This window comes from Drosophila virilis, chromosome X (assembly GCF_030788295.1).
Source record: "Drosophila virilis strain 15010-1051.87 chromosome X, Dvir_AGI_RSII-ME, whole genome shotgun sequence".
Lineage (NCBI taxonomy): Eukaryota > Metazoa > Arthropoda > Insecta > Diptera > Drosophilidae > Drosophila > Drosophila virilis.
In genome coordinates, this window is record NC_091543.1 from 23750522 (window position 1) to 23772792 (window position 22271).

The following is a 22271-nucleotide window of genomic DNA, read 5'->3' on the forward strand; positions in this document are numbered from 1 at the left end:
AATAATAATAATAATAGCAGCAACAGATTTCTGGGCAGCTGCCGCAGCGTTTTAATTGTTTTTCAATTAACCATACGAAGGCGGGAAGGGCGGGCGGGCTGGAGCTGCTGCGCAACGCTGGCTCGGATCGTATCGATAGCTCATTGCCCAAATGTGACCATGTGACGCCCAATGGAGCAGTCGCTAGTGCGAATGCGAATTGCCAGTGTGAAGGCGATGGCAAGTGCGAATGTATCTTATGGATACGTTCGCTGTTGATTTAGCTGTTGTCGTTGGCATGCGCGGCTGCATGAACTGTCTGTCTGTTTGTCTGTCTGTCTGGTTATTTAAGCGCTCAACGCACATGCGCAGTTTTTCAATGCCCAGGCACAGGGCAGATGTGACCACAAAAAAAGAAAAACAACCCACCAGCACACACACACACACACACACACACACAACTCCCCTTCAGCTTAGCCTAGGCTTAAACAGCTCCGAAACAAAAACAAAAATCAGCATAGAAAACTTTCACTGCTCGCGACGTTCCAGTTTTAGTTTCAGTTTCAGTTTTCGATTTGCTTGAAGATGCGCCCAAAATACGGCACAAAATTCAAAGTCCAATAGATAAATGTGTGTTTTTTTTTTTTTTTTTTTTTTTTGTTAAGTTACGAGCGGATTTCCGCCGCTGTAAATTGTACACTTCCAAGACAATTTGCATAAATACATGCTGACGATAACAAATCACCTCAAAAAACATACACACGCAAACAAAGTTCTAATTAAATGTTACAACTGCGAAAAAAAAAAAAAAAAAACTAAAACTAATTTGCATTTTTTGGAGAACGACAAAAAGGTGAGAAAATTATTTCTACAATAATTGCGACAGTCGAGTCAAGTGCCTACTTGAGTGGAAAATCAATGCACTTCCGCAAAATCGCCAAACACACACACACACACGCAACTATAGCAGTTGCAGATACTCGTACGAAGATACACAGATAAACAGATAAACAGGAGACAAACAAACAATTTGACGGGCGCGCAAACTTTTTAATTATTTATAGCAACTGCGACGCCAGCTGCGACAGCGACGCCAACTGCGACGTCAATATCATTGCGCATTGCATAAAATAAATTAACAATTTCGAACTGCACATAGCTATATATACTTACATATATCTGCCAAGCTTAACCCAAAGATAACTAAAATTAACTCTTTTAAATATGTTTGAAAATAACATAAAATTATAAATTACAAATTTAATATATATTAATATATTATAATTAATACATTTTAAGTTAAGTTTCATTAAAACATATTTTCTGTTAATTTTGCTTAATCATTTTATTTATTTGAAATCTATCTTGTTCGTTTAATGTGCGAATTTTTTAATACCAAAATTGGCCTAAGCATTTGCATAAAAAGAATTTGTGCTCAAGAAAATATTAAAAAATATGTATATATATATTTTTTTTTTTATTTGACATGCAATTTTTATGGGCTTCATTCATGTTTATACACAGAAAGGGATAATTTATAAGCTGCCTAATAACTATCATATACAATTTATATTTAGATTTTAGCCAAAAATTTATTGTTTAGCTCACTGTGAAATTATTTGGCAGCTGACAGTTTAAGCGAATGATCAATTTAACAGCCAGTAAAAAGGCAATTTCTTAATTTGTGGGCATTTTTCAGTGCATTTTAAATAAATCACTGAATACCATTGATATCCATTCAAAATAATTAAACAGCAAACAAATGATGAATAAATCAATAAATGAACCAGTACGTATTATCAATCAACATTTGTCATAAATCAGTTGTTAAACAGCTTGAGCTCTGTTAAGCAGCTCTGTTAATCGGCTGTTATTCATGTTATATTATGTTTAACTCTTCTCTGTTAAATATATGAAATTGTCTTATAGGCGCATTTACCATTGCGCATGCAAATATTTTTTTATTAAAGGGTATTTTTCACATATGCCTGGGTATTTTTCAGTCTGGCGTTGCCTCTTGGCAAATTTGCAATGAAAATAACATGCATTTTTCTCTGTTTTTCCGAATTTTGTTTGGCAAAGTGCATTTTAATTAAAACATATAGTAACTGTATGCCTCTATATATATATATCTATATATAAATATATTCAAATATATTTCATCTGTTATTTAAACTAATTGCATTTACACATATGCATATACATTTTGCATACATGCAATTTGCATATTCCTGTCGCTGCATTTATTTTATTGTCGTTAAATGCACGGAAAATAACTTTCGCCCTTTTTATTTTTTTGGCCTGCAATAAGCCTTGTGCTTTTTGCTGTTTGTTTGCCTTTTGTTGTTATTAATTTTTTGTGCACATTTTGCGCAATTTCTTGACAACAACGTCGACGGCTCCTTCGTACTGTTTGTGGCTGGCTGATGATGTGTGGTTGTTGTGGCAAAAATGTTGATAATCATTTTTTGTCTCTCTGTCTGATTGTTGGGCTTGTTATCGCAGCGATCGTTTACACAATGCCGCCGCCTGCTGCTGCTGTTGTTGATGATGAGCGGCGGCAGCAGAAGTTGGCGGATTGACTTTATTACTCATACGCCATGTGCGCCTGCGCCTGCGCCTGAGTCTGCGTCCACGCCCGCCTCTTTGGTACGTCAGGTGCCAAACAAGCGTTCAAATATTTGAACATGCCCGTTAATATAATTTGCAAATGATTTATGCGTACTTGCAGCCAGGTAGGCATGCAGGCAGGCAGGCAGGCAGGTACCCAAGCAGTCAGGCAGACAGGTAGTAAAAACAGCAAAACTGGAGCGACTGTGCTTTTTTTTTTCAGATTCTTTGCAGCTAGTTTACTCGCATGTTATCACTTCATTAAGAGTCAAATGTTGCCAATTGACTCGCCGAGATATGCCTTGAAAATCGGGCAACATCATTGAACAACATGAACGAACTATAACAATAGACGTCGTGCATATCTTAAAAAAGAAATCAACGAAATCACATTATAAAGACGGCTGCCAGCCGCTAATTAGCATGTCAAATAACCCAAAAAAGGAAAGAAGACAAACAAAAATCTATGAATATCAACAATTTGATGGCTAATCAGTCTGATAGGCTGACAAAAACCACAACTGAGACATATAACATACATAGTATATGCAGATCAAGCAAATGCGAAAGGCTTTAGCCTTAAGTTGGCACACTCGACCATTTTCACTTAAGCACTCGAATGTGTCCAAAACATTTAGCATTATCAGCTCAAATCGTACAAGAATATCGAAATGGCCAGGTAATTGCTATTTGGAGAACCCGTGCTAAACATGTTTAATTAGAAGTGTACACTCGAAGAAAAATCTTGCTCTTCAAATTTACAAATTTCGATTAAAATCAAAAACGTGCCGCAACACATAGAAAACTTCTTGATAATTCTTAATTGTAGATTTAATAGCATTAAAAATAAATCTTATTTCAAGAGTTCTAAAAGAACTTCAACAATATACAATATACACTTGAAGAAAACATGCAGCTTTATTCTAAGCCAAATATTTTCCATCCATAAATACTATTTGCTTAATGTAATCTCTGATTTTGACTGATATAGGTATTTCTATTAAAGGTCTTAAACTCATTAAATATACAGAAAGAAAAACAAGCATAAGAAAAATCTGTTAATTTCTCTGAGTGCACAGTCCCTATACAGCCCCAATCGACTTGGAAAATAAGAAATTCATCATTAAATTGATTTAACCAAAAGAGCTTTTTCTGTATATTTCTCTAAGTGCACGCCAGACGAGTTCTATAATGCCAATTGGACTTGTTGATTTGGGCTTCGAAAAGCTAACTGTTGTTTGGGCCAGCCAGAAGTACACAGCAGCAGCTCGTTTGTTGACTAGTGTACACTAATATTGTGGCTGCAGCTGCGACTGGCATTTCGGGACTCTTCAGTCCAGATTGCATAAGCGGTCAAACCGAAAAAATTCCAAAAAAGACAACAACAAAAGCAACATACAGAGCAGCCCTGATCGGAAACTTGTTTTTCATTTATTTTTGTTGTAATATTTATTTATATTTTTTCCTTTTCGTTTTGTTTTCTTCGTAAACGAAATTAACATTAAATGCGAACGCGAAGGCGAACGCGACCTTAGAATGGAATTCAAGGCGCTCGGAAAACCGCCGAACTTGGTAATTTTCCATAGCTGACTACAACTGGGAGTCTTGGGAGCTTGTGAGTCTTTCAAAGGGTCACGGCTTTCACCTCAAAGCAACAAGAACAACAACAACAACAGCAACAGCAACAGCAACAGTAACTGTCTGAACCGGCAGCAATCATTATGACGCTGACAATGACTATGATAATGATGTTGATGTTGATTTTGATGTTGCTGTTGATGATGTTTATGATAAGAGCTGCCCGCGTTTACGGCCAAACCTTTATTGTTATTTATAGCCAAATAAGTACCGCTGACGACGATAAGACGTCGCGAGGCCCAAGCCTCATGACTGTCCAAAGTTAGTGGCAACTGCCACGTTTACCCAGCTGATGAGGCTGGAGCCAGTCAGTCGAGGTGAGGTGTACCGAGGCGCAATATGAAGATCACTTTGCACCGAATCGTCTGATAAGGTTTCGCATTTCGTAACAGCTACAGCAGCAGATACAGCAGCTATTAGTCACACACTCGCAATATTCAGATATTTATTCATATGATAAGTAGAGTGTGAATGAATCTCAAGTCACGCAGATTATTCCTCAAGTACTTCCCTTTCGGGCTGACTCGCAATTTATTGATTCTAATTTGGTTCATATGACGCTATCAATTCAAAGCAGAACAAATGGAAATCAGTATGATTATGTGTCAAACAGAGCATAACAGAGTGTGACAGTTAACAGCACTAGCTTAACATAGGCAGCTTAACGTAAGCAGCTTGACATAGACAACTTAACATGGGCTACTTAACATTTGCAGCTTGCCATAACCTCAATTTATAGCAAGTTGCCGAAATAGTACCCATGGCATACATTCAAAATAGGTAATATTTTTATTATTATTACGGATTTTGATTTCTTTTTGCTTTTTCAACTGACAATCGAATTATAAACTACGCATATCAGGCGTGGGCTAAATCAATTGGGCTTTTCCCCGGGCCAACACATAACGTGGCAATAGTTAGCACCTGTGCGCCGCAGGCGGGGGTTGGGTGGAGCTGTGTCATTTGTTGGGTTAGCTCATTAGCATCATTTGGGCTTGACAGTCTTTACAAATGAGACGCCAATGAGAGGGCAGAAATATGAAAATACAAATAAAAATCAAATAAGACCAATATGAAACGAAGCGCAATTGAAATTGAAGCTTGAAGCGAACTGTGCAAAGCCTGACTGAACAAACACTTAATGACCAGCAATAATAAACGACTTAAGAACTCGCTGTAACACAAAGGGAAAAAATGTGATTAATTTGCATTGAAAAACAAAAAGGCGTAAGACGTAAAAAGCAACATTAAGCAGCTAAAAATGGCCAAATCCCGGATAGGCAATCGAGCAACAGGTGGCAATATGCATGACAAGGCAATTCGCAAGTGCCGCCTGAGCTAACATAAATACATATATGTCATATTTGCCGGGGCCAAGCCTTGTCCACATTACCATCACAGCCAACTGCCTAGCACTTTTATCAGAGCAGCTTAATCCAAAAAGATTCTAAATGCCAACTGCGCAAACAAAACCAACAAGAAACAAAGCAGTTTTTGGCCATCCCGAAACTCAAATAAACCTTGGAGCTGCTAATCGACGGATGAGCGAAAAACCAAGACGAAGTACGGCACTGAAATTAAGTATGACAGCAGAAATATAATAAAAATTAAGAAAAAAAAAAAAGAAACACAAACTGGGCTAAGCAAAGAAAACGGAGGCTAAAGTAAAAATTATATAAAAAAAAAAGACAAACGGCTTGTCGCAGTTTTTTTCCGTCAACTTTAAAGCTCTCTCGCACGCATTTTACATAAATAATATGCTATATAAGCAATTATTCTTACGATTGTTGTTTAAACGATCATAAAAAAAAAAAAAAAAACAAAAACAAACAAAAAATATTATAAAAAGCACAAAAACAAACAAGCAAATAAGTTAACTCTGTCCGTCAAAAGCGGAAGCTATTATAAGTGATAAAAAAAAAACCAAGTATTAACTAACAGCAGGTAAATAATAAAATACTAATATAAAAAAATTGAAAAAAAAAATTGATTCGCATCGAATGCGTAGCACACAAGTCACAAACTCAAATAAATTGGAATTGAAATTGAAATTGAAGCTCAATGCAATGTTTTGTGTTTGTTTAGAACTTTGTGGAGTTTTGTTAATATTATTATTATTGTTGTTACTGTTGTTGTTGTTGTTGTTGTTGTTGTTGATGTTGCTGCTGTTGCCACTAATTGCATTCTAATCGGCGACGAAGGTCTCGGTCTCGGTCTCGGCCGCGATGGCGGTCGCAGTCGCCGTCTGGCAACAGTACAAAAACACAAACACAGACAAGCTCTGAGAGAAAAAAATAGATAGATAGATAGAGAGACAGTCAGACAGTCAGTTAGGTGGACGGACGGGCTAGATAGACTAGAATACTAAAAACTGCAACAAAAACAAAATTCATTCGTTTAGTTTGCGCTGTGGAAAGCAGTTGGCCAAGACGCATCTCAGCCGCAACTCAGCAAACGGTGACTGACCACAGCGAACGGCCACACGGTGCGTATGTGTGATGTGTGCAAATAACATACATACATATATATACATATACATATACATATGTATTTATATATATAGTAGAGGTTTGTGGCATGTGCGATCGTTGTTTTTAACATTTCTCCTTTCTCCCATATTTACCTCTGCTGCCTCTTACCTGTTGTTGCTTGTCTCTTTTCCTGTCATGTTTGTTGCCATTGCATTTGCCTCGACGGCCCACGGAGCGTATGCGCAATGCACTTGCCCTAGAATACTTATGTTTACAAAACGGCGCTCTGTCCTCTCGCCTGGCTGTTGGCCAACAATTCGAGTATTTATTTTGATGCCTTGTTGATAAAAATCATTGGGATCGCCACATACTTACGACCACAGTACAGTATATACATATGTATTTATACTATATATATATAATATTATTTGACTTGAGAATTGAACTAGACACAATTTTAACAGTTTCACAAGTGTAGTAAATTCAGCAGCAAGTTCAAATACAATTTTCAAACTGGGTAATATCAAACAAATTAAACTATAAATCTAGAACAATCCATTTTCAAATCAAAAATGAAAAACAAACTTGGCTCAAACAGAAATTGAACCAAAATTCCAACAAGACGTTCATTGAACAACAGAAATTATAACAAACAAATTATGAGCAACAACAACTGCAAAAACCTTTAATTAAAAAAGATATTTATATATAAATAGATGTATATAATAGATGTAAATTTGATGCTGCTGCTGTTGTTGATTTTGTTTAATTATTAACATTAATTTGTAGTTGGCATTGTTTTTAGTTAATTATTAGGCTTTTGGCCCATTGACTGTAAATGTGACAATTTGAGAGCTACAAATACATTTTGGCCAATGGCCATTGCCAGCTCGGGGGTGTACACTAGCCAGCAAAAAAAACAAACACTCAGCAATAGAAAAAAAAAACTCTAATAATAGTTAATCTACACAGATAGCCATTAAAATTGGTGTGCTGAGAATTGGCTGGCGGGAGCGGCTCTTTGGATCTGAGCCATTTGCATTGTGCTAACAAATTGAAAAAAAAAACCAACACAGGGGAAAAAAACAAAATAAATAAATAAAAAAAAAATTGAAAAAAAAAAACATATCACAAACAAAATAAAAAAAATGGGAAAACTAAAACAACAATCTCTGGGCGAAAATTACAGAAAAATTAACACGCAACTGTGCACACAATAATCGTATTAATAACAATGATTTTTTTAATATGCAATATATGTGTATATATTTATTATAATCACACACATGCACATATGTAACGCCAGTAAATAGATGCATGTATTTGATATGTATGTACCATATGTGTGTATGCATGTGAGTATGTACATGGCATGCGAACAGCTCGGCTTTTCCAGTGCCAAACGCCTGTTGTGATTTCCGTCCTCCGTTCTTTGTGTCCAACGACAAGTGCTTCGAGTGCTTCGCGTGACTTTTGAGGCATAAACTATGTGTGTGTCTGTGTGAGTGTGCGAGTGTGTACTTTGTGCCATTATATAGCACCATTGTAATCCCTGGCCATATATTGAATGTTGGCATTTATTGCTGTTCGCTAAAATCACTTCGTTTGAAAAGGCAAAATCACAGCTTAATCAAATTTAAATTGATTGATTTGCCTGCTATAAAGATTAGCTGCGAGCCAACTGTAAATCGCTCGCTTCTAATCAATGGTAAAACTTCCCTAACTACTCAATGATAAGGCAAAAGAGTTAAATAAATAATTGCTATAATTTATGATTAACAATAGCTTCTAGCCGCAAACTGACAAAATGCTACAGCCATATTTTGAGTCTAAGAACGACAAATCTTAGCTTCTTTCTTGATAATTAACAAATAAATTAGACAGATTTCTGTTATTCACAAAATCAATAACATTTTTCTTGATTATTTAACCAACGAGTTGCCAAAAGATAATTATTCAAGAACTCAACAAAATATTTGTATAGACAAAAGGCAGAAATATCTTATAAAAGATCTATACAAATGTCTGCAACTTTGTAAGCAACTGCTCTGATTGTATAATCAGCGATTTAATAAAGGAAAAAAAAGGGAAATATGAAAAAATTACGTATACGTAATTTAAGCGATTCATTGATTGCAGTCAGTTGTGATATTTGTTTTTTAGTTTTTTGTGTCTTTGTGCCGTTGTCATTTTAATTAAAAATTCAATACGAAATATTTGCCAGCAAATAACAACAAATACGAATTTCAAGTAGCGCGCCTAATGAAATGAAATCAGCAGCTAAAAATGTTGTCTAAATATAGTCAAATACCTGGACATAAAACCAGTACCCAAGTCCCCTTCACACGCACACACACACACACACACACACAAGAAGCCGACATGCACGTGACTAGCCAAAAAAAAAAAAGGAAAAAACTTAAAAGAGCGGCACTTGGCATAAAGATTTATTAAAATTGATTAAGGCCCAAATTGTTGCTAAAGCAGTTGTTGATAGAAACTCCAAGGAATTGCCAATATATGAATAAAATATATATTAATAGATATCTCTATGGAATAGCCAATATACCATTTCCAGTGCACGCAACAATGCGAATATGCGTATATGGTATATTCACCGGCCATTTAACAGCTGTGCTCGTAATGCCCTATGAATGGAGAAGCGCTATTTTTAGATGAGCACTTACAGTTAATGCTCGCACACAACTGAATAATATCGAAGAATAAAAAAAAAATAAAAATAAAAAAAAAAACTGTGGGGTTTCAAGTTCACATCCCTAGGTGCGAGCGAGTCTGTTTGTGACTCAACGATTATGGGATTGGGTCGATGCGCTTCATTAGTAAGTCAATCTTAAGTTGATTACAGCAATTATTTGATTAATGGTGCTAATCGTCACACAATATATTTTATAATTATGACACTTGATGCCGTTTCCGATTACTGAATAATTAGAAAATCGAAGAAAAATACTAGCGTTCATTAACACTCTTGTAGTTATCAACCTAATTTTGTTTTAAATATCACGAACGTTGTGGGATAATAACATCACACTTTCATATGCTTGCATGCTTAGATGTTAACATGATTATGTTAAGCATTATGCTTAGCCATATGTTAAGCGTTATGCAAAGAATTATGCTAGGCATTGCGTTATGTTATGCACTATGTTAAGGATTTTCCTTAGCATGATGTTAAACATTCTGTTGGGCATTACGGTATGCTTTATGCAAAGCATAATGTTAAGTAAATTTTAATGCATTATGCTAGGTATTATGTTAAGCACTAGTGATGGGAAGAATTATAATAGTTAGAGAATGTAGTCTTTTATCCGGAAATACATTTAATTTAGTTTACACGTGCTGCTGAGAGAATAGGGAACAACTCGATGTGTGATTGTAGTACTTGAAATTTCGTTTTAATGAACCTCTTCAGTTTGTTTGCTTATCAATAAGTTTCGCTTGGCCTTCGACTGGGCAATGTAATGATAAAGCTGTCATCAAATCAGACATTGACTCTTCTAATAGGACATTAGCTTAATGTTACGAATACGCGATATTTCAAGGATTTTCCATTTGCGAGCTGCTACACTGTCCAAAGTGTTGTCAAACAGTGCTTACATAGATGCAAAGTTTACTGTTAACACGGATGTGTCAACTGGGTCATCTTCTCATCTGAACAATCTAACAATATCTGACTGCTTCAGAGCTGCATGAGCTCAGCTTTTAATCTTAGCTCTTCACGGTTGTTGCCCTATTCCACTTGAAGGCGGCAACACTCTTTGGAGACCCAATATGGCAACACTTCAGCTGAAGAACAGCCCATACACATGTCAAGTGCGCCACCCTTCAACTTCTCAGCTCTCATTTTATTGACACAAATGTGCGTTTATTTAATGATCGACTCACAAATTTAAGTTTGCATATTGTTGTTGTTGGTTTTTTTTTGTTTTTTGTTTTTCTGTTTCACTCGTTAATGAGCAATGAGTGTTGGGCAACAACAACCCTGCAGGGTTGCCACCACCTGCCAGTGAACAGCAATAATTCTTCATTAAGGCAGGGTATATTTTGCATAGGGCAATTAGTCAGACTGAGTTAAGGCAATTAACGCGAAATGGAAACCAAAATCATATCACTTGACAAAAAAATCACAAGCCCAAGCAATTGATTGTGCGCCTCTTCCAAATAAATTGGCCCAATCACCAGTTAATCATAATATTTATGATCTGCGACAAATCACAGCACATAATCACGCGCTAATAACTGGCCACGGGGGCGATAGCTGCGATAGGGCCTCACAATCTACCGCTAGATGAGCTGTTTACGCTTTCAACTTTACTGCCAAGTGCTAACCATATGGGTAATTTTCTTGCCCACACCTATACATATTTATAGATATATATATATATATATGTATACATATTAGTTTGGTTTCAGATTTGTTTATGGGTTCGCAGAGCGCTTGTGTTAATTAATTAGAATTTATGGCTGTCAATTGCGCGGCCGGCCAGTGACAATAAATAGCTATTAGATACTTGGTTCTTGACGACGGCTGACAATCTTATCGGTACATGGAACCACCAAAATGCCTGACTAGCTAAACTTTAAACTAGCCGACTAACAAGCATACATACACTCAGAAAAAACTCTCTTATCAAATATTCTTGCTACCCGATCGATAAATAACTATACGTCTCTATATAGCAGTAACTTTATGCTTCAGCTTGGTAGTAATCAAGCTCAGTCTTCGACAAATGAGGAACCTAAACAAAGATGCCCACATGTGACTGTAGATTCGTCTTAACCAAAAGTCAGTGTTTCAAAAGTTTGATTGGATCGGCTCTTAATAATAATATGAACAATAAGTACTTATATAGGAAGTTTAAGCATTTTTTGTAGACAAGGTTTTTATGTTAAGAAAATGTTAGAAAGGTTGTTGTTGGCTATTTGAACTTTCGTTAAGCTCAACATTGCAACATTTCAAATAAGCCCTTATATCTTACTTATATAAGTGTATAACCAAGTGCATTTCCCATTATACAAAATCAAAAATGTAGAGTATATTTTCTTATACGAAAAAAAATCTCAGAAGAATCATAAAGCGTCAAAAATGTATTGCTTGTCAATATAATTGATTGACAACAATGTTAAATAAACAAAAATGTTTCAAAGCAAAGTTTTAAAATCGCAGATCTTACATAAATATATGATTACATAAAACGCGGTAAAAATTGCTGCATACTCTAAAGAACAAATTTGAAAGGCATAAAAATAACAATATCAATAATAATAACAATTATAAAATAAAGTATTTTTTTCGAGTGTAAAGGGCCGGCACACGCCCAGAGCTGTCGGGCAAATCGGTTTTTTCAAGCACGGCCGAGAGTTTCCGATTATTCTAGACTCCGTCTAGAGATATTTCAAAAGCGCCGCATTGCCGCGTGTTCGCCTTTTTGGTAGCTCTTCGATGCTCTTCCTATTCATGTAATCTTTTGAGTGCGTTCTGGCCAGCAAATTGGCAAATGAATCAGGGCCGAGCAGGTCGCACCGCACCCCGCATCACGACCCCGTTGCCGTTGCTGCTCCCTGATTATTTACTATTAACTGTTCGTACTCACACTTCCAGCTAACGATAGATAGATAACCTTGTCCATTTAACTCTTGTCGCGCTCTTGGACCCGTCCGTCTACGATTATGCCAGCAACAACAACTGCAGCAGCAGCAGCAGCAGCAGCAGCAGCGGCAGCGCCGACTGCGACGCCCGCCACTAATCACTCCAATTAGCTAGAAAGTGTTTTTTGTTTAAAATTCGCACGTTGTCGCCGTTTCTTGGCATTGTATTGTGAGGCAGGCAGCCAGTCAGACACTTGGCCAGCGGAGCGTCAGAGCCAGAAACCCAAAGCGGCGAACAGGAACAGCACCCAAGGAGCTGGCCTTTCCATAACCTTAACCATTTCCCGCATTGTTTTTTCTGTGATTGTGTGAGTGCCCCTAGCTAACTATAATATACAAGTGCAATCGTATAAATATGAAAAGTTATGCAAAGTAGCAAAGTAAGAAACTTTAGGAGTCTGCGGCTAAAAGACTTTTGCATATCGCGCGCCAAATTCAAATTTCGCACCAGCTAGATCGCAAATGCCATAAGAAGACAAACAACAAAACACGAAAACCAAAGAAAAAAATCAAAACTGAAAATGCAATTAAAAAAAAGTACCAAAAACAAAACAACATTAAATAAATGTACGTTAAAGAGCCAAAGCAGAAACTAAACAAAGCGACACGACAAATTTGAATGCATGGCAAACACGATGCCAGCCAAAAATAAAAAAAAAAAATTAAATAAAATAAACATTAAGCCGAATTCTGATTACTCTTGCAAGCCAATCGCATATTGCATTGCTGTGATTCAAGTGAAAAGACAGTGTTAATTGAATAAAAAAAAAAAAGCTTAAACTGTATAAAGGACAAATATTTCATTTGTCAATTTTTGAATATATAAAAATAATTTATTTCAATTGACAGAGAAATATTTTGACGTTATAAAAGGAAATTTTGTTAAGCCGCCAACATATTTTATTTTCAAAATATCCTTTTGATTTTGATTTTCATTTTTGAATATTTAAGTTAGTTAAAACAACATTAAAACCAAATTTTTAATAATTTGTACATCTTAAATGCAATATTTTTCATCTTAACCGAACCGATATTCAAACAAAAAATACAACAGAATGTTAAATAAAATATCATTTAAATTTTCTCTCTGAAGAAAATTTATTTGAGATGTGCAAGAAAAAATTACACACTCTTGCTCTGGCATAGTATAATTTATGCAATGATAGAGCATTCGGATTGTGTGCACAACTTGGCTTGGAGATGTAACCTGCTGCCTGTTTCATATGTGCTTCAGTTCATTATCGCCGAAGGGGGCTTTTTTTTTTTTACTGTCAGTATTTTTGAAAGGCCGGCTAAAGCGCGTCCGTTCGCCAAGCTGGCAGTCATTGTAAAGGGCCTCGCTTTGGCAGTGAACATGCCAAAAAAAAACTTTTGCTTTTTCAACGCTCTTTCTGCTATTTTACTATATTTTTGTTTTGCTTTTTTTTTTTTTTTATTTATTTATCTATTTCGTATTTTGCTGTACATTTATTTGTGGCACATGCCAAAACATGGCCACTTAAGGCCCAATCTGTATTGTGTGTGCACACGGATAATGCAGATTACACACACACACACACACGCACACATACCTTATGCTGTGCTGCTCGATGTTTCTGTCTCTTTGAATATTTTTCAAAATTTTGCATATTTTGTTGTGTTTTATTTTTTTTTGTTGTTTTCTATTTTTTCATTCAGTTTCGTGTAATTGGGCAATGTGAATGCGCGCGCGATCGTAAATGGCCAAAAAGACAAATTGTAAAAAACAACAAAAAAATAAAAAAAAAAACACAACAGCAACAACAATCAAAGCAAACACAAAAGTGTAGCAATCCAAACAGGCAGCTCAATAGTTTTAGATGCATCGCATACTTAGAATCGTTATTGTGGCCTGTGTGTGTGTGTGTCGGGCGCGTGTCTTCCCATATATAAAAAACAGCATAATAAAAAATTTAAATAATAATAATAATATTAATAGCTAAACAGTAAGAAAAAGCAGTGCCCCACACGCAGCAGCTATAAAAAAAAAACAACAACAATAAAAATATAATAATTAAAATTTTAAGAAATCAAACACAAATGAAGAAAATGGCCCATAATTGTCCCATTTTTGGCAGCGGCTCAATTGAATTGTTACACACACACAAACACACTACATACACACATGCATACACACATGCATACACACATGCATACACACGGGCATACACACGACTGTTGCTTTTGCAATACAAATTCCCTGCTTAGCCCATTGTGCGGTTCACTGTATAATTAGTTAACAGAAAACTGCACCGCGATCTACGGTTAAAACTAAACGACATGCTGGCAAATAAATTTGAAAAAAAAAAACCCAAAGAGCGGCAGCCACAAAAACCGCAATTAAATACCAGAAATAATAATAATATCAATCGCTCAGCACATATAGTATTAGAGGCTATCCCAATAGGCCAAGACACGTGCGCCTCAAGCACATACCATAACACGTAACACACGAAAAAAAAAGCAAGTAAAAGTGCTTTGGTCGGTGAAACACGGCTGGCAGATACCCTGCAGCCGGCGTTTGCAATCATTCATTTGGTCTAAGCACACCAAAAACCAAAACTAAATCTAAAAGGAAGATTTATTGCAAATGAAATAGACGAAAAGTTAATCTAAATATTTTATGAGAACTTACATACCAAATTTGGTGTATGTACAAGGATTTTGAGAAGCTTGTTGTAAAATCGATATTTATCGATATTTTGGATATGGGCAAAGATATCGTAGAGCGTATGATTCACAAGTATGGCATACTTATACCTCAAATGTCTCTAGCTCTTATAACTTTTTCCACAGAGCCAAACAGCATGTATTACCAATTTCTAGTAGTCACATATATTCGGCAAACCGCAGACAATGCTCGTGATGAGGGCAGCAAGCGGAATTGCCTACGGCCAAATAAATATTTCAAATATTTTGCCAGTTCCCCCCATTGGAAGTGACGTCAGCAACATCATGAGCATCATCATTATTATTATAATCATCGGCAGTTGCTGTTGTTGTTTTTATTATTTTTATTTTCTTATTTTTTTTTTTTTATTATTTTGTCGGCAGTAGCAAGTTCTTTTTTGAAGCATGTATATTATTATTAATAGCCAGTTTTTCATTATTATTATATACTTTATTTTCGCACGCTGTTTAAAACGCGCACAAAACGCGCACTTCTCGTCCCAGGCCAAAATCCGTGTCCGTTTATTGCGCCGCAAAACTCCAAATTGGTAGCTTACCTAACTTGGCCTATAAACATTAAACACATGCTCGCAACTGATTCGCAATTCATGACCGTAAAATGCATGTTAAAAAAAAATAATAATCAAACAAGCAACAAAAAAACCCAGCCCATCCCCAACTCCTTGAAATTGGTAATTGAATCCCGCGGGAGCACATGCCGTATTATAATTTTTAATAGTTATACCTATTCCACAGCTAGCTAACAGCCCATAAGTACTTGAGCCATCGGGCCCGGAATCACGGTGTGCAATTTGAGCACATATTTTTTCTGTAACCATCATTACAGACACAGCTAAGTTGACATTTACAATCAGCATACTATCCAGATTTAAGTACAGTTCACACGGTACCCAAATATATAACTAACATTTCTATTGAGTGGCTGCGAGATGACTATAACTTAGCGAGTATCTCATGCCCTCTATATATATGTATATGTATATATACATATATATATTTGCTAGCCAGATAGCTGGGCACGTGTGAACTGAGCTTAACACTTACAGTGACTTTTACAGCATGCAATGTCACATGATGTTAAAGAGAGTTAACATTAAGTTAGGATGTTTAATGTCACATTTGCTCGTAACTCTCTCTTTCTCTCTCTCGCTCTCTCTCTCTCTCTCTCTCTCTATCTTGCTCTTTGTGTCTCGCTCTTTTTGTGTGTCTTTCATCCTAATCGAAACTGAAAAACTGGAAAACACAGAAAAACCTGAATACTTTCGTATACACATATATATATATTACCTAAAGCACAAATTTACCTGTATCCAATTTACAATCCAAGTCCCAGACGCACACACACGCACACACACACACACACTCACGACTCGTGTGACTCCTCATTGGAGCCAAAAAGATCGCTGATTCTATGAGTCTATGTCGCTCTTCCTCTTCTTTAGCGTCTACTTTTACGTTTTTAGCATACATAAATATTAATTTTTTGTTAACAAATTATAAAGCAGCGCCGCGCCTCGTCTTATTAAAAGCCATAACTTTGGGCATTTTTATGTTAATTTTGGCAGTTTTTTTTTTTTAATATTTTTTTGATTTGTCTCTAAGAATATCTATGCCACATTTTTGCCGTCTGCTATGTACTACATACGTGCCACAAAGAGTAGAGTGTTTGCCCAATTTCTCGCTAGCTCGTTTCTTATCGCTTCATTGAAGCGACAACCAAAGTTGCTTTATGCTGTGTGTCTGTGAATAATTGTATGCGCGGAGTACTAATATGCAATTAATTGATGTGTCCACCTGGCCATGCGTCTCTACCTGTCTACCTGTGTATAATTGAAACAAAACAGAAAAAAAGAAGAACAACAACAACAACAACGACAAGCAGGAAACATGAACTTGAACTTGCCGCGGCCAGCAGCTAATTACAGCAATACACAACAATGGCAAAATGCTAGATGATGGGAATATACGCACCTACATACATACATACATACATGCACTCGACAAACTATTCATATCCATTTATTGTCGAACTACACGCCGTACTACAATAGAGTTTCATATGCATCACGTATGCAAATAATTGATTCTAATTAGCGGTCCTCCATGGTCACTTGGTTCCTGGTTGAAGCATTAGAAACTCACTAATTATAGTTGTTTTACAAATTATATATATTCTCGTTCACAGATGTAATATGCAAGATTTCCTCCAACTTGAACAATTGGGTATGCTCTCTAGAGTAGCTTGTGTGTATATTGTATACGATATGATATGAAATGTTCTGTGCATACATATGACATGGAAATGTGTTTAAAGCCCAGGCATACACCTTCAAAAATGCGGGAGAGTGTATTCAAAAAGTAAAGCAATCCGGGTCTGTGCATACTCTACTAGAGTCTACCACATTTTGGGTCTCAAGTGTCGATATATGCTTCACGATTTCGATATTTATCGATTTTATGAGAACGGCCAAAGTTATCGTTGATACAAAATGAATTTGATTTGGACTCCCAAGCTTAGATCCTTCATTAAACATTAGCCACATACACAAACTATCAGCTCTACTCATTATTATTACTATATTAAATTCAATACAAAATAAAAATATAAATCAAAAGAAAAGAATTCAAGTATTGCCTAAAGGGTCGAGTCATTGGGCCAAATTGAAATACGAGCTTGAACAAACCAAGAGAATTCTGTTTCAGGTTCGATTATAATTCAAATAAATAAATAACTAAATACTATTTTAAGTTAATCGAAACTAATTTATAAAGTGACGCTGGCTGATTGAATCTGATATCATATAAAGATTAAAACCGAAAATTTAATGAATTATAATAGACAAATGTTACACACACAGAGACAGTTGTTCGTCACAGTTGACGGAAATTAGTCTGTCTATCATATTGCAGGGAACATCAGATCGAAACCAAAACCAAAAGCAAGCCAAAACCAAAACCGAACCCAAGCCCAAACCCAAACCAATTCAATCCCATAAAATTAAATCATTTGTCTACGAAAATTCCGACAATTATGGCCACAATTTCAATAACGAAAATCTACTACTCACCGTCTCGTTTCTGTTGCTGTTGATGTTAATAATAAGGCTTAATATTATTATTGTTATTGTTATTGTCATTGTTCTGCTTATAGTATAACACATGCCATGGCGCACTTATTTAGTATAACGTAAATATATTTATAATGTACACACATCTATATACATATCTATATATATATATATATACATATGTATATATATATAGAACTCAGAGTATGAGTTCAGCCCAAGCTTGGGCTATTATTGCCCATCTCAATGTTGGCTGTAATAAGTTTTCAATTTGAATAATGATCGTACTATATATAATATATATTTACCACACGTGATATTTGATGCCCGTTTTGTTTGGCTTTGACTGGCAAATTGTTTTATAATTATCTAATGGATTCTATTCAACATCTTTTTCTCTCATTCTTCTCATTACAGCAAACATTTAACTCGCCTAATTGTTAATAAAAAAGGGCAACTTTTACCCCCAACCACCCACCAAATAAAAGAGCGACACACAGCACAGAAAAGACCAGCAAAATGACTGGTTTTACCAACGCCGGCTTTGAGAATGATGAGCCCGTCAAGGTGAGTGTTAATACCTGAGTTTAAAAGCTAGGCAATTGGGTATGAAGAAGAATCGGGGCCTTAGGGAGAGCTATAGCTGGGATGAAGGCAAAGCTTAGGCGATAGCAAGTAGTTTGATGCTTTCCTCGGAGACACAAGACACAAATGAGAAAATATTGCGGCCTCCTTTTCTTTTCTCTACAATTTGTAATTCGAAATTAAAATCAAAGCATAAAAAACTTGAATAGATCTTTAACTTAATGCAAGCTTGTATTTGAGTGATGTAATGTTGGAAATGTTTCATATAATGAAATTGTATGTCACGCAACCTGACTTCAGGTTCAGGTTCATGAACGAAAACTTAACAAACGACAGCAAGGAACCGCACAGCTGGTAAAAACTTCCTGACTTTAGCCTCAGGCAAAAGTCAATGTACGCCTTATATATACAAACTGAAAGAAGAACAAGCATGAATCTGAGTTTAGCTGGAAAACCTTTCGAATTAGATATAACGAGAAGTCGTTTAGCGATCGCGGATCGCATGCATTTCTTGACCTATTGATTTCAGTTAGTTGATGGAGTTACGAGTTTTTACAGACACATGTACAATATAGACATCGATTGCAATTGGCAATTGTTGAGCTCTGATCAAAACAAGTTTACAATTCAATCCTATTCATATTTATTTGGAATGTATTTGTGCACTCGTGTTAAGCAATCAAGTTTTATGTTTATCGGACTGGTTCGCATAGATCAGCAGCATTCTGTTAGATGTAAGAAACAAAAACCAATACAAATAAAACCAATAAAAATTCCTTGATAGAATACGTGTAATATTTGTTAAAGTCATTCATGCGCATAACGTTAAGCCCAGCCCAATTGATTATAGACATCAGGCTGGCCACGATATTACACTTATTGACAGGCCAATCCGGCTAATGACTGTGTTTGCCTTCGCCAAGAAATCATGTTTTAAATTGACACGCGTCGCATTATTTATGATGTGCCCCCAAAAACAAAAAATAATAAAAAGAGATATCATAAAGAAGGAAGTATTTAAAAGCAGCTCACCTCTCACATTCGTACATGCATTTAGTTTCAAATGTATTTGTATATATTTATTGATGATCACGAGATGTTGGTGATTATGAATGATGATGTTGCCGGCTAATAGGCGGGCGGGTGGGCGCTGTGCAGTTAAGTGACCACTCCTAAAAAAAAAAAAACACATAAAATAAATTTCACCTCAAGAAACAGAAACAGAGACGACGACGAAGCCCACGCCAAACAAGCCAAGCCAAAAAGAAATGTGACAGCAGAAAGCGCTTTAAAGCCAAAGACAAACACGAATACACGAATTCGAATACGAGTACGAATACTCGATAACTACAAACCCATACGTATATATACTTACGTACGCTATGTATCGCATAATGCTGCAAGTTATAAATGAGCCTGTCCCAATTGAAACAGAGCCACAGTCGCGTGGACTTGAATTGTGTTTCTGCAAATTGCAATTGCAAAGAGCTGCATATATATGTACTTATATTATATATGCATACATATATACATATATTTTTATCATAAGTGGTTTTGCTGGCAAACATAAATATTGGTCATTTATAATGAGTCTTGTAAACCACCCATGGGCCCATTGGCACAGCATCCAAAGTGCGCATAGCCAGTTCCAAGTGCCGGGCGCAAAGCATTCTCAATGGTAAACCCGTTTTTGTTGTTGTTGTTGTTGGTAGTGCAGAGCCACATTAAGAAACCAGAGAATCAGGCAGCAAATAACCCAAAACTCAATAACAAATACAAATTTATGTAAAGTCAAGAGACATGTAAAAATATGGCGAGAGGAGACGGCGCAGCGACCAAACAAACACACACACACATACACAGACAGACAGACAGACAGACAAACAGGCAGACAGACGGAGGGACGCAGCGACGAATCGACAGACAGGCTGAAAGCCAAAAAGCAAACACGAAACGTGCCGAGTTTAAAAATAAAACAACGCAAATCTCGTGCGCCGTTGCGCCGCTCTACGCGCTTCTCACTGTGACAAGGCGCTCTGGCGATTGCTAATGTGCCCCTCACCTGGCTGCTCCCCGCCAGCCATCGCACACAATGTAACTGGTTTGCTGCTTGTGGGTCTGCTGCTGCTGCTGCTGCTGCTGGCTGCGAGATTTTCCGTGCTCTCTTATCGTATGGTATTTAATGAATGTTTCGCACTTGCCACATGATTATTATTATTGCATTTGCGGATTTAGATTTCGAATTGGATTTCGAATTGGATTTGCTTTATTTTAATTAGTGTTATTATTTTATACAACATGCATTTATGTCTGTCTGTGTGTGTGCAGCGCCACCTGCCGTCAGCTACAGAAATCAGCTGTTTTGAGCGCACAGAAACGAAGGCGAGGATCAGGCAGCGAGCGTAGACAACAACATTTACAGTTACAGCCAGTTGCTTGTCGACCAGTTTTTATTTATAACATAGTATTCATATTTGTTGTTTCTTATTTTTCTTATTTGTATTTTTACAAACACTGCAATTATATGCACATGTCTGCGATCGCACGAGCAGCTTGGAGGACAGAAGAATTTGAATTTGGCAATTTTGACAATTTAATACTTTACATTAAATGCAAGTTGAACTCTGAATATGTTCGTATTTGAGGCCAATAGAAATAAATAACCGAAAAAATAAAACGATATGGTCACCATTTTAGCGTCTAAAAACTAAGGTGAAATCAAGATTAGATATTCAAGAGAAAACAAAAGGAATACAAATTTCAAACTAAGCGGAAAACCTTTAACATATGACATTTAATTGTTGAACATTTAGAGCTGAAGCGAAAAGTACATAAATTGTACCAGTATATGGTATTTCCATAGGCAATTATATTTTGTTGCGCTACGTAATACTGTTATTTTAGAGAAGGGTGCTCCAATTGCTATTCAGCCACTGGCAAATGCGGCGTATGAGTAATATTTAGCCAAATGCATTCGTCTGGGCCGCATTGACGTGGCCGAAGTAACTCGTGTTGTTGTTTGTGTATATTCATTTTGTTTGTTGTTCTGTTTTCTGTTGTTCGCCAAAAACTTGTTTTATTTTTTGTTTTTGTTTTTGTTTTTGTTTTTGGTTTTAGCACCTAATTAAATGCAATTTTTTAATGTCAGCACAACAACATCAGCAATAAGATTAATAATAATAATAAGAATAATATTAATAACAGCAGCAACTTTACAGTTCCACGTATTTAAACTTCATTATCGTGCATTTATAATATGCTTAGATTTGTTTAAGCATTTAAGATTTTGTGTTTTATTGATAAGGTCGGGAAATTTGCATACAAACAAAGCGAGCTCTGCCCAACCACCCACAGCCCCAACTCCACCCTGTCATCAGTTCCTCCGGCTGCGTGTGAACCTTTGCCGCAGCAACGGGCTATTATGCGATAATATTTAAACTACTTACATACGATATTGTTGTTAAAACAGTAATCGATTCAAGCTTGCATAACGCCGCTAGCTTTTGTTGCTGTTATTGTTGTTGTTGTTGTTTTGCTGTTG

The 22271-nt window shown here is 36.3% G+C and overlaps 1 protein-coding gene across 2 annotated transcripts in view; it reads left to right on the plus strand.

The window, feature by feature from the left end:
• LOC6631706 (UNC93-like protein) overlaps positions 1-22271 on the plus strand; it is a 28637-nt gene that overhangs the window by 2143 nt on the left and 4223 nt on the right. Inside the window, exons 1-2 of one of the 2 annotated variants that reach the window (XM_032439767.2) lie at positions 12542-12676; positions 18563-18712. In XM_032439767.2, coding sequence (XP_032295658.1) covers positions 18665-18712 — 48 coding nt within the window. In that variant the 5' untranslated portion in view covers positions 12542-12676; positions 18563-18664. Of the gene's footprint in view, positions 1-12541; positions 12677-18562; positions 18713-22271 lie in introns of those variants that run through there. The other variant, XM_015170957.3, reaches the window with a different exon arrangement.